At 35.1% G+C, this 13,976-nt stretch overlaps 1 protein-coding gene across 11 annotated transcripts in view; it reads left to right on the top strand.

Moving 5' to 3' along the window:
- Positions 1-13,976, top strand: part of Asx (transcriptional regulator additional sex combs) — a 42,182-nt gene that overhangs the window by 18,011 nt on the left and 10,195 nt on the right. For 2 of the 11 annotated variants that reach the window (XM_073990104.1, XM_073990115.1), the window contains exons 1-5: positions 4,404-4,878; positions 5,746-6,186; positions 6,247-7,498; positions 10,774-11,740; positions 11,840-11,989. In XM_073990104.1, coding sequence (XP_073846205.1) covers positions 5,870-6,186; positions 6,247-7,498; positions 10,774-11,740; positions 11,840-11,989 — 2,686 coding nt within the window. In that variant the 5' untranslated portion in view covers positions 4,404-4,878; positions 5,746-5,869. Of the gene's footprint in view, positions 1-4,403; positions 4,879-5,272; positions 5,473-5,535; positions 5,682-5,745; positions 6,187-6,246; positions 7,499-10,773; positions 11,741-11,839; positions 11,990-13,976 lie in introns of those variants that run through there. The other 9 variants (XM_073990112.1, XM_073990108.1, XM_073990109.1 and 6 more) reach the window with 9 other exon arrangements.

Raw genomic sequence — 13,976 nt, forward strand, 5'->3', positions numbered from 1 at the left:
GATGGTCAATTGCTGCCACAAAAAATGTTAGAATCAAAATTTGTAAACAATGTGAAAAAATATTAAATTACTTTGTTACAATGCTATTTTTCATTGTTTTCCAGTACTTTTTTAATGGTAATGTTAGAAAAAAGAGCAAATTGTCAAAAATTGCTTCCCCATACAAATTTCTTAAAAAATACGGGAACGGAAAAATGTCGGAAATTGCAAAAACCCCAGCATAAATGTCAAAATCAACGTATCAGCTATCATATTAGATGTCAATGAACAAGCTTGCTGCTAGTTTCTACAAGCCCAAAATTGTATGGCAGAAAACAGGAGAAGGGGGTGTTATTCGGCGCTATTTTTGTTTAAAGAGAAGTGCAAGTCATGCTAGATTTCGAAGTACGGGAACGCATTTTTAGCAGTAAACGGGAAAACTACTGCAAGTACTAATATTGTGCAGTTTCTGAGCACAACTTTTATCTATCAAAATTTATTATTATGATATCTTAACGATAAAATAATTTTTTTTATTTTTTCATTTGTTAGTACTATACACAATTAATACTATATATAGGTAATTTTACGATAATTTTCCAAATAAAGTTGTAAAGTTCTTTATTGTCGTATATTTTTGATGATTATTTCAATTTACAACAACTTGTTTTGAAAATCTATGTTCGATCAGCTGTGCATATGCATCTACCTTGATCATTGTGATATGTTTGAAATCAACAAAAAATAAGTGTAAACTCCGGGGTGTATTTCAGGATTTCGTGAAATCCAGTGGATTTTGGAGCGCTAGTGTAAACTTGGCATAATGCTAACTAAAGAGCAAATAAAGAATTATTTTATAGCAGTTTTCCCATATAAAATAAATAAACGAATTATTTTATCGTTTAGACATCGTAAATATTAGTCTTGGTTGATTAAAATCAACTTTGTACATCAAAACAAATTTATTTTTTTCGCCTTGTTTACAAATTTTTACATTTTAAATTATTTGTAGTGTAGCAATTCAGCAATACCTTGTTTCTTGTGCCAGCTTGCAACATTTTGTATTTTCCAGCAACATGTTGCAAAAAAACAGAGTTGTATACGAGGATTTATGCCAGATTTAAAACAAATCCACTCAATAGGAGGATTTATTTTTGTATGGGAAATCTGGTAGATTTTGGCTGGATTTAGCAAATAAAACCTGCTAATGGGATAAATCCGGCTAATGATGCCATATCTAAATGACCTATAAGTTTACATTTACGAAATCCACTTCAGTTCAAACCCATTGCTTAAACGTCAAATGAAATCCAATGGATATCAGATGAATTTTCGTTTGACGTATACGCAAAGAAATTGACAGTTGAAAACGAGTGGATTTCGTAAATGAAAAATTTACATATGAGTTGCCACATCTGCTTTGTTCCAGAACTAAAAATGTTTTAACAACTTTTACGACTTTTACACATTTTACCCGAAAACCCGTTCCCGTACACAAAAAAGTTGTAAAATGTTCACTTCTCTTTAAACAAAAATGGCGCTGAATGGCGCTCTCTTTAAAAACTATTTACTCGACAAATTTGAGCGTGTACAAATAGTAACATGGTTGCCGGCGTCTGATTGGCTGATACGCCGACTTTGACATTTGTTCCAGTTTTTTTGACGTATTTTCCATTTTTCCGTTCCCGAACTATTTCATAAAACTTTTGTGTGAGAAAACATTTTTTACAGTTCTCTCTTTTACGAGTTTTACTATTAAAAACTACGGGAACGAGGCTATAGTGTGACCACTATGAAAATTTTCATCTCATCAAAATGATGTGGCAACTCATATGTAAATTCCCAGTAAACCAAATGTCGGATGTCCGACACGTCTGAACAATTTTGGAAGCAACGTCGTTCAGAATTCGTTCCGATTTCTAAACGATTTTTCGGAGCGGAAATAGTTCAGATTTTGTACCGATTTCGTTCCGATTTCGGAACGAATGTCGGAAAGAAATTTCCTTTCCGAATTTCCCAAGGATTTTCTTCAGATTTCGTTACGAAATCGGATCGAAATCGATACGATGTCGCTCCGGCATTTCGTTCCGAAATTATGTCAACCACTTCATACAACTTTCGTTAAGATATCGTTACGATATCGGATCAGACATCGGACGTATCGTTCGAATTTTGTTCCGATTTCGTTGAGATGTCGGTACGATTGGTTTGCTGGGTTTTTCATTTAGGCCATGTATGTTGTTGAGAAATTAGCTCTGTTCCAGAACTAAAAAGTTTTTACAATTTTTACCACTTTTAGACATTTTGCGTTCCCGTTTGTTGCGTGATTTATATTGTGTGGTCATACGAAATTGTATGCTAGTGTGAACTCAAAAACTAAAAATGGTATGGACTTTGACAAACATAGAGAATGTCGAATGGCTAAATTAAGTGATAGCTCATATGACATTGATAGATAGTGTAAACACCCCTTAATAGAATACATTTAGGTTTTGTCCTATTAGCTGATTGATATGGCCTTATGGCGTTATGGTTATGTCACGTCTAATTCTACATTAAATGAAACTTACGATTTAAAAAAAATCGAACTGTCGGTAAAGCAAATTTTTTCCACGCATAATACTTTTATATTTAAATGTTTATTTATTAAAAAGGTCAAATTAAATCCCATATATTTCAGATAAGTTTTCATTTGACGTATACTCAAAGGATTGATAGTTGAAATCAACTCGATTTCGAAAATGTAAACTTACTATTAGCCCAGCAAAATGTTCGATGCCAAAGATGACATTCAATCATGGGTGCAAGTGATCTAGCATGTCATCTTTTTAGCATCTTCATCAATGAATTTTATATGAGCGTGGACCCCAAAAGATGACGTTCTTTTCTGGATCCTAAGCATGTCATTTTAACCAATGCGTTGACATGTCATTTTAACCAATGCTTTGGCATGCCATTTTCACCAACCCCTTGGCATGAAATTTTCATGTCTTGTTTGGAAAATGGAAATGCTGTATTGAAATATGTTTTTCATGAAAAACAAAACTCTTTATTAATTCAAACGAATTCATGAAATAACTACAATGAATTTATCAGTTTATTTTTTCAAAAGTTTACATCCAAAATTGCAATGTAATCACCACCGCTGCAACGCAAAAGATTACTTCCTCCGTTCTCCGCAACTGATATTCTTTCATCTTACAAAAGGTTTTTTCAATTATCTTCCCATTACCAGTTCAGATTTCGACATGGACTCCAAATGCACTCCTTTAAGTATTTTTATTTCGTAAATTACTTTTATTTTATAATTTTGTTATTTTATAACAACATTTTGGTAATTTATACTCTTTTGTTTAGTGACGGAAATATGTAGGGATCTACAACCCGGCTTGCTTTAGGAATCTCTAAGAACAAAATGTAACGAACGGGGAGGAGCATGATGAAATTATAAGGTGGCTTAAAACGGCCAGCTGATTGGTTTCAATCTGTCAAATATTTTGTTATTGTGAATAAATTGTATGAAAACGTAAACAAACATTTTGACATACTGAAGAATTTTCGGCCAAAATAGAGTTGTTGTTGTGCTACTTACGTGACCTGTTAAATAGATCTTGGGGAGGAGAGACTTTTTATGGAAAATACCATTTATGCTTAATTAATTTATTTTTAGTTGTTTCTTTCCAAAAGTAGTTTCTTCTTTATTTTCAGATTCTTGTTCCTTTTCGTTTCGTTTCAAATTCCAAGAAGCGAGATTTGATTGATTTCATTCTATGTCAGATTTAGAACAGACAGGGGAACTTTTAAAATAGCAATGTGTGCAGTCCGATTCTATTTTTAGCTCGATGGTTGGGACTTCATATAATACCAATTGTTTAGAAGTTTTAGTTGTTTGATATGCAGGAAACGTAAGACAACATCACGACGACAGTTCTAACAACTTTGGTCTGTTCCAGAAACTGCAAGAATCTACTTATTTTTACTACGATAACAATTTTTCCTTTATGTTATCGAAAAAAATAGTAAAAATTAGTAGATTTTTGCAATACTGGAACATACCAAAATGAAAATAAACAGGTGTGTAATAAAAACACAAACATCATCTCTATTGGAGCGATGGAATGGGTACAAATGCTGATGAAAAGATCGGATCTTTCACGACTTCCTTTGCATTGGTTCAAATCCTAATGAAAAGATCGGATCTTTCACGACTTCCTTTGAACCAATGCAAAAGATGACATGAAATCACGTCATCGCAAAGAACCACTTCCGTCAAATTTTGCTGGGTAGCCTCATTAAATTCTTAAAAATCGTAAATAATTCTACTTAAAAAGTTGCTACAATAACAACACTTTTTCGTGATTTACAAAAACGAACGCAATTTTCTCAAGTGAAGTGGTTGAGTGACAAAATATTTTATCCAAACTGGCAACACTGTTCATTAAGTGTCGTATTCGTATCGTATCTGGCAGAGTTTTTGTGAACGGGAATAGAATCTTCACGGAAAAAAGAAGATAAATATTAAGAAAAACATATAATAAAAAAATAAATAATAATAAAAATGAATTGCGAATTTGTAGAACAAAAATAATAAATAAATAATAATAATTTGTAACAATTATGGGGAAAAGTGAAGAGTGTAAAGTATAACCAATGATGGTGGTATGGTAATTGTGTGTGGCGTTGTATGTGTGTAAAGCAAATGACAAAAATTATCTTTTGTTTGTGTGTAAAGAAAAAGAAGTGTAGTGAAGAAGGTTAATAAAAACCTTGCATTTAAAAAATCTTTAAAGAAAAAAACTAAATAAATTGTTGAAATAAAAATGTTACCAAAACCAAAATTAAGATAATAATACATAAGGCCAGCGGAACAAGTGAATGAAAAATAGAAGCGAGAAAAAGGTAATAATTGTTGTTGTTGTAATTGTGTGTTAAAACAAACGCAAAACAAGCGAATACAAAAGAAAAATATTAAAAAAGGTGTTGCCATATTACTGGTTGATGGATGAGAAACAAAAACAAATTAGCGTTTTTTCTCATCATACATATGGTACCTCATTCTCTCTCAATTGTTTTAATAATGATGTTTGTTTTTATTGTTGTTGCTTACATAAATACTACAGCTGTTGAAGATTTGTAGTTATTGAAAAGGTAATTAGGTACAAGAAGAATATTAGATGGGAAAATAAAAACAACAACCTGCAATGCAATTAAGAAGTTTCAATTGACTTTTGTTGTACAACGGACAATTTGCTGTGGCACTCGCTGGGTTTTGACGTTTTTTATTGTTGTTCTCAGTCTCAAATGTGTGGCATCACTGCAAGGAGTTTTTTGTAAGAAGAGTAGTAGAATAAAGTTAAAAGAAGGAAAACTATTACCACAAGAAGACGACAACGTCGGACGAGGAGGAAAGAAAGAAAACCTTAAATTGTAATTCGGCAATACACTACTAAATGTTCGTAAGATATATGTAAGAATTTAGAGAGAAGTGACCAAGTAAGTCCATGATACGACAAAAGGGTCATGTTAGTTATGTTACAACTTTGTTATAACGAAAAGATGAAAAGATTCTTGTTGTTGTTTTTTAGCTTAATAGAAAAAGAAAGGAATGAACACGAACACCTGATTCAAAAAGGGGGCCTAAGCAATTAAATGTAAAGTAGTAGTAAATCTTTATTTCAATAGTAAAAGTAAATCTAGGAAAGGTTGTTTTTTATTATATCAAAACTATAAATATTATAATTTAACTTTTGTTTACACTTTAATTAGGAACTTAACAAACCAACCACATCGACAACAAAACGTCGTCGTCGTTATGGATGAAAATCTGTAAAATCATATTGCAAAGTACCAACTTATGTGTAGTAATGAACTCGTTTAGTGTCCCTTAATTATGCGAAATATGAAAACGGACACCAGCTCATCGGCAACAACCAGCAACAAAGGGACATCACGAGAAAAACCTAGAATCTTGTTTATAAATTCATCAATAACAACAAATTCTTATGCAGGCCTGGATACATACAGTAGTTCCGGGTCAAGTGATTTAAGTAATTATTTAACAACAATCAACGATATGGAAGCTTCATCGAGCCACATTACCGTTATCGATGATGAGGATGAAAAAGATCCCTTGGCTCTGGATACTAGCTCTACCGAAGATTCACTTGGTAGTGCTCCATCAACATCAAAGCATTCCCATAGTCTAAGGTAAGTGACATAAACAGCTTTAGGAGATTTATATTAATGAGCTGTTTGTTTTTCCGGTAGACGGCATGTACCACGAATAATTGTCAAACCTATACTACCTGATAAGAAAACCACCAGCAATACAAGCCCATCTGCAGCAAATGCATCTGTGAGTTCTACGGTTAGTGGTAATACATCAACTGTTGTGAATAGTAGTCCCTCAGGTCGAACCAGTAGTAGTCGACGTATACAACAACAGCAGCAAGCAAAAGCTGCAGCAGCAGCCGCTGCGGCAGCCGCAGCAGCAGCTGCTGCAGCTCAATCTCAAAATACCACCGCCCCCGCCACTGCAATAACACAAGCTTCAACAATGCGTGAGGTACTGGCATCGATTCCAGGATTTAGTATTAAACCACGTCGAAGATCATCAAAGAAAATTTCAACTGCTGCGCAAATTGAACAGACCAAGGATGGTAAAATTGATTTGGAAACTCCCGATTCAATTCTGGCCTCAACAAATTTGCGTGCCCTCTTAAATAAACAAACATTTACAATGCTCCCACCTTTGTACCAATACAATTTAATCCAGCTACTGCCGAGTGTAGATCGCGAGGCAATTGAAATGGAGCAGAAATATCCAGCAAATACCATACCAACAGAAGGTATTCGATTGGGTCCATCAAGTTTAAATAATGAATTTTTTGCCCGAGCCTGTTTGGAGTGGCGTGAACGCCTTTCGGAAGGGGAATTTACGCCCGAAAATCAAATGAAACTAAAAACTGAGGCTGAACGAGAGAAAAATAAACTTGACCCCTGGAAGTTGAAACATTTCGAACCCATATGGGGTGAAAAATCATTTCTAAGGGCCAACAGCAGTAAACGGCTAAATAATGAAAGCTCCACAACCGCGACCACAACAACTAACACCTGCAGCAGTAATGTGAAAAATGAAGATAATAACAAATCCATAGAAATTATCGAAACAACAACATCAATCTCATCCACAACCACCAGTGCCTCGTCGAATTCAACAAAAACCGAAGCATTATCCTCAAATTCACCCACATGCTCGTTATCCTCAACAATATCATCGTGTTCATCCGATGTGGCAGCGGCATCAACATCATCATCGGCAATGGCGACTACCGCCGGATCTTATTCATCTGCTGTAGTCCCTGTTTCAATATCATCAACTGGTATAAAGGAATCACCATCATCATCAGCATCATCGACAACATATATTGTAAAGGAAAAGCTTAACGAAGACGAATGTATAGATACTAGCATTAAACAGGAAAAACCCTATGTAAAGACTGATAATTATCCAGAAAACGTGAGTATATGAATTATGCATTTTTTATAGGGTATGTGTGTGTGCAGGAGAATATTTCTGGACATGCCTCTGGCGAAGAGGTTTTTCCATCTTCCAAAGGTCTTATTAGAAGCAGACCCTTAGGTCAACTGTTCTATTTTAAGAATGTCGTTGGATTTAGGTCTAGGTTCTTTAGCCTTCTTCATTCCTTTATGGGTTGAGTTCGGCTTCGGAACAGAATCTGATTCCACAACATTGCTTGAGGCAGTAGGTTTCGTGCCCTCTATTTTTTGTTTGCCGTCGCAGCTTTTTTATAGGTTTCGTCTTGAGCTGCTACATGGTAAGGAAGGTAGATATTATCCACCTGAACCTTGTGTCGTGGTAGATTCTTTCGAGTTTTCTCATGTACCTTAGTTTATTTTTGAAGAAGGTCACCTTCTCAAAATGCAATTTCTTTGGCAAATCTGTCCTTAGAGTCATTAATTGTGATTGGAGTCTCTTTGGTTTCTCCGACGCCATTCAATGTCTCTGTGACATTCTGCCTCTGAACTGGAATTGCTGCCATGCCATTACTGTCCATGCCCACTTCGTTCTTGTGACTCTCATCTTCTTAGTTGACTTGGCCAGTCAAGGTCAGATTGAGTAACAGGTTCTCCGGTGGATGTCCTGGATGTCCTGGAACAAGTTTTTTTCACTTGGTTGAGGAGTTCTCTAATTTGTTGCTTTAAGCTACCTTCTATAGTCTTAAGAGTACCGTGTATGTAGGTCGTCCCCGTCCCCCATAACTTTGGTCCTGTCAGAGGTCTATAGATACAAGACCTCTTTCAATAGTTCATAAGATCAAGACCTCCTCCAAAGAACTTCTTTGGCAATAATCTTCTTCTAAAGCTCTTCGAAGAGTCTTCCATGTTTGAAATAATTCCTCCAAATGTCCTTTATAGAACTCTTTAAATGATAAAATATCATATACAAATAATCCCTTCCAAGAGTTTTCTATTGACAAAAACTCTTCCAAAAGCCTTCCATAGAGGAAAAAGCACTTCCAATATCTTCTTTTTTATATGGAAAATCTCTTTCAATGACCATCTATAAACAGAATTGGTCCGAAAACATTTTCAATTCCCATAAGTTGAAGATTATCTCAATGATTCTGTATAGACAGAAAACCTCCTATCCAAAGGTCTTTCACAGGCGAAAGATCTCTTCCAATAATCTATGGATGGAAAAACTCTCCCAATAATTTTTTATAGATAGAACTCTCCCAATATTCTTCTACATAGACTCCCATGAAAAACCTACGACCTTTGATCGAAGAACATTTTCAAGTTGTATAAGTATGAGAGTCAATAATTCTCTATAGATTGAAAACCTCCTGTCCCAAGAGTCCTTCAGATATGAAAGATCTCCTCCAATGATCTTCGATAGATAGAAGAACTCTCCCAGTAATCTATAGATAGAGGTACTTTCCCAAGAGTCTTCCCTATGTAGAAGACTCCTATCATAAAAAGTCTAGGATGTATAAAATACCTCTTCCAAGAAGCTTCCATTAATTGAAGAACTAGTTCCATAAGTAGAAGTCTTCCAATGATTTTCTATAGATTTAAAACTTCTCCCAAGTGTCTTTTACAGAGAAAATATCTCTTCCAATGATCTTCTATAGGTACAAGAACTTTCCCAAGAGTCTTGCCTATGTAGAAGACTCCTTCCAAGAGACTTCCGGCGATAGATTTTTAGAGATCTTTTATACACCTCTTCCAAGAGTCTTCAATAGATAGATAGATGCTTTATAGACAAAACAACTCTTCCAAAGCTATTCTTTAGGTCAAAGACCTCTTCCAAGAAAAGAACATTTTCAAGTCTCCATAAGTAGAAGATGTTTATTCTTTATAGGTTAAACCCCTCTCTCGCCAGGGTCTTTCACAGACGAAAGAACTCATCCAAAGATGCTCTATATATAGAGTACACTTCCAGGAGTCTTCCGTAAGTAGAATACTCCTTCTATGAGCCTTCCGAAGATATACTTTTTGAGTTCTTTAAAGTAAATCTTCCAAGAGTCGTCAATAGATAGAAGAGCCTCTCTGAACATCTCCATACATAGAAGACCTCTTCCAAACTTCTCTTCCAAAAGTTATTTATAGATAAATTAACCCTACCAAAGATATTCTATAGGTCGGTGACCTCTTTTAAGAGCCTTTCACTGGTCGAAGAAAATTTTAAAGTCTGTAAAGTAGAAGCGTCTGAATGATTCTCTATAGGTGTAAGACCTCTCCCATGGGTTTTCCATAGAGGAAAGAACTCTTCCAAAAATCCTCTATTGTTACAGTACTGTTCCAGGAGTCTTCCGTAAGTAGAAGACTCCTTCCATGGGCCTTCCGAAGATAAACTTTCGAAATTCTTTAATATACATCTTCCAAGAGTCGTCAATAGATAGATTCTCTATAGGTGTAAAACCTCTCCCATGGGGTTTCCATAGAGGAAAGAACTCTTCCAAAAATCCTCTACTGTTAGAGTACCTTTCCAGGAGTCTTCCGTAAGTAGAAGATTCCTTCCATGAACCTTCCGGAGATAAACTTTCGAAATTCTTTAATATACATCTTCCAAGAGTCGTCAATAGATAGATTCACTATAGGTGTAAAACCTCTCCCATGGGGTTTCCATAGAGGAAAGAACTCTTCCAAAAATCCTCTCTTGTTAGAGTACTCTTCCAGGAGTCTTCCGTAAGTAGAAGACTCCTTCCATGAGCCTTCCGGAGATAAACTTTCGAAATTTTTTAATATACATCTTCCAAGAGTCGTCTATAGATAGAATAGTGTACCTAAATCTTTCCATATATAGAAGACCTCTTCTTGAAAATCTATGGAGAGCTCTATGTGAGGTATTCCATATGAGGAAGACCCTTTGAAGAAATATTCTGTATAAGGAAGACTTTTGTGCAAGAGTTTCTACCCATGGAAGTCCTTCCAAAATATATTTTTTATATAAAAGGCCTTAAGAAAGACCTTCTATCTATGGAGTGCCCTTAGAAAAGATTTTCGACTTAAGAAAAGCTGTTTGTAGATAACTTTTGGATGAAGTCTTTCTCTTCTATCTTTCTTATATCGGTAAAAATCCTTTAGAAGAGTCATTCTATCCATAGTACATTCTTAAGGGTTCCATTCTGCGTCTAAAAGTACCGCTGGAGAAATCTTCTATGTATTAGAAGTTGACATATTTATTCTGCACCCACACGTCCATCATTTGTTTTGATAAGATTTTCATTAGTTAATCAAAAATGTTCTTTGTTGTTCTTGTTGCAGCGTCAAAAGTCAAGAAAGGAAGATAGAACAAGTGAACGGAAATCTCCACACTACAGCAACACTGAACAACCCACAACATCAGCAGCATTAGCCATAAAATCTAGCCAAGAAACACAAAGGCGTGGTACTAAAAGGTCATCATCGGCCAGTCCAAATACGGGCTTGAGTAAAGATGCCGATGCCTCCACCAGCAGCAAACTTATGGAGGACACCAGTATAACTGAAGAAGATGAGAGTGAAATAATTTTGGATGACAGCAATGTTCCTATAGAAATCAAAAGTGATAGTGAAAATGAGATGAATGAAGCCGAAGAAGAAGAGGAGGAGGAGGATGAGGGTCCCAGCAGTAGTAAAAAGTTAAAAATCGAAACAACAACAACAACGGATATTGTTTGCCATGATTTGACACAAGATGAAGTAATGCCAAGTGAACAAACACAAAATGTTGTTAATGAAGTGGTGGATGATGACGATGAGGAGGAAGACGAAGAAGATGAAGGCAATGAAGAAGAAGAAGAGGAGGAAGCTCGTGGCAATGCCGTTACTAATGAAAAACAAAATGACAACAACACCCCATTAACGACAACAATATCAACAACTGTGAACAGTACCTGTGATAATAATCAACAACCACAACAACAGCAACAACAACATCAGCAGCATCATGAACATGAACATGAAAATGAATCCAATCACCACCAAACAACATCAAACATTAACATGGATCATGGTCAATACTTTTCATTTCCCGTTAGTTCTTCAGATTTCCAACAGCAGCATCAACAGCAACATTCATCGCAGCACTCCTCCATTGGGGAGATGTCTTTAAATTTAGATAATTATGAAAATGTTGCCATACAAGACAATTACCATGAAGATGATGAAGATGTTATTGAACAGAAATTCAATGATGCTGAAAATTATGTCTTAGAATCGGGTGAAGTTAGCACTGATGACAGTGGTACTGGTAAGTGACATTTTGGATTTTATTTAATTCTATAAATTGACTATTTCTGTTTTACTTTTCCTTCTTCTACTTTTTTCACTTTTCATCTTTTACAAAAAGATTCTTCCAAACCTGAAAAACCAACTAACACGCTTACTGACACTACTACTGCTACTACGGTGGACGACACACCAGCTGCTGCAACTAACGCTGCTGCTGAAAGTGTTGTCAACGAGGATGATTTTTTATTTACTAACTCTCTTGATCGTGGTAAGATTATATTTACCATATAAACCATTGTTTGCTCATCAATCATCTTTTTTTTTTTACATTACAATGCACTTTGTTTCTAATGATCTCCGTTTTGTTTTCATCTCTTACTTTCATTTTTATGTTGAATTGTTCAATTTCATTTTGTATGAATATTCTTAACTTTCAAATTTGGATTATGTTGCTTTTACTACATTTTTTTGCTAATTATCCCCTTATATGACAATGGTTTATTTAGTTATAAGTTTTTGGTTTATGCTTATATGAACATATAAAAATGCTTTAGTGATGTTTATTTCAAATTGGTATTTGATTTTTTGGAATGCTACAATTTTGTTATAAACTTTTTCGCTAAATTATTATTACCAAAAAAATGCATGGCATCATTTTGTAATATTTAATAATCTAAATATTCGTATTAATAATGCTTAATATTTTGCAAGAAATTTTATACCCTTCCATTTATATTCACTGGCTGAATATTCGAAAATTTAATAACAAATTGAAATATCTTTATTGTTTATTTTCATAATAAATGCACTTTTTATTTTTGCAATTACCTTTAAAATTGGCTTTCTATTCACCTCTTGGCTGCATGCAATTTGCAAGTATTTTTGTTATAATTTTTTTTTATCTTTGAGGCGATCTTAAATTGTTTTATTCGAATATTTGGAAGTAGTTTTAGATATAAAGACAACCTTCAGAATAGATCTCACGGTGTGCCTTAACAAATTTAAATGGAAGGTGCTTACACCTCGGAAGTTTTTGCTGATTCTGAAACTACAATGCTCATCATTTTTAGGGGTTCTTTAGGTTTTCACGATTTAGATTGGAAAGCGCGAGTTCCATATCTCAAAAACAGTACAACCTACGAAAATATCATAAAGTCCAATCTTGTGGAGAATTTTCTCTGCTACAACATTTTCTTTAGACCCATTTACATAGAACTCGCGGTTTCCAAGTTAAATCGTGAAAACCTAAAGAACACCTAAAAATGTGAATTTTGACCGCGATTTATTTAAAGATCCCTACAGCGATTTTTTCTTGTTTCTGGGATTTTCTCAAACATTGACGAATTAAACGTCCCTTCCACATGTGCAGATTTTCAGCTTCAGTAATTACATTTAACTTCAAACCAGAAAAAGGGGGGGGGGGGGTGTATATGGCAGAAATTTCCAACATAACCCCAAAACTCCAGAACATTTGAAAGCAATAATCTATTCGTCATATTTTCAAACTTTTAAATATCCCTGTCTGCAGATTTATCTTCTCTAGTATTTATATTTAATTTCAAACCGCAAGAAAATTCTAAAGTGGAAACAAAGTGCAATAATTTTTTTCATTTTTATACCCTCAGCATTTATGCTAACGAGGGTATATACACTTTTATACGGGCAAAATGTGGCTCATCGAAATAATGGTTTTAGACCCCAAGTATGTTTGGACGAAATGTGTTTCAGACAATTTGGAGTCGATTGAGCAATGTCCATCCGTCTGTCTGTCTGGCTGGAGCGCACGATAACTCTCGAACGGATCAATCGATTCGGTCCAAAATTCGTCGGCTTTCGTAATATTTTATCCAAACTTAGTTCAAGTTCGAAGATGGGTTATATCGGTCCACTCCTTCCGGTACCTCCCTCACAAAAGTCCGAAAATGTTCGGAAAATTTGTATGTACGATAACTCTTGAAGGGAGTAACCGATTTGGTCGATACTTTCAAAATCGTGAAATGTCTACCAGACTTAGATGAGGTTCCAATATGGACTCAATTGGTCCACTCCTTCGGGTACCTCCCACACAAAATTTCGGATAAGTTCAGTTTAGGAACTGCTCTCGAATCGCTTTGATTTTTGTTGCAACAACTTGTATTCATTGCTCTCTTCTGCTAGACTTAGATGAGGTTCCAATATGGAGTCAATCGGTCCACTCCTTCGGGTACCTCTCACACAAAATTTCGAATAAGTTCAGATTAGGACCTGCTCTCGGA

The sequence above is a fragment of the Musca autumnalis genome, unplaced genomic scaffold, assembly GCF_047663935.1.
Source record: "Musca autumnalis isolate F117 unplaced genomic scaffold, ASM4766393v1 scaffold_5, whole genome shotgun sequence".
Taxonomy (NCBI): domain Eukaryota; kingdom Metazoa; phylum Arthropoda; class Insecta; order Diptera; family Muscidae; genus Musca; species Musca autumnalis.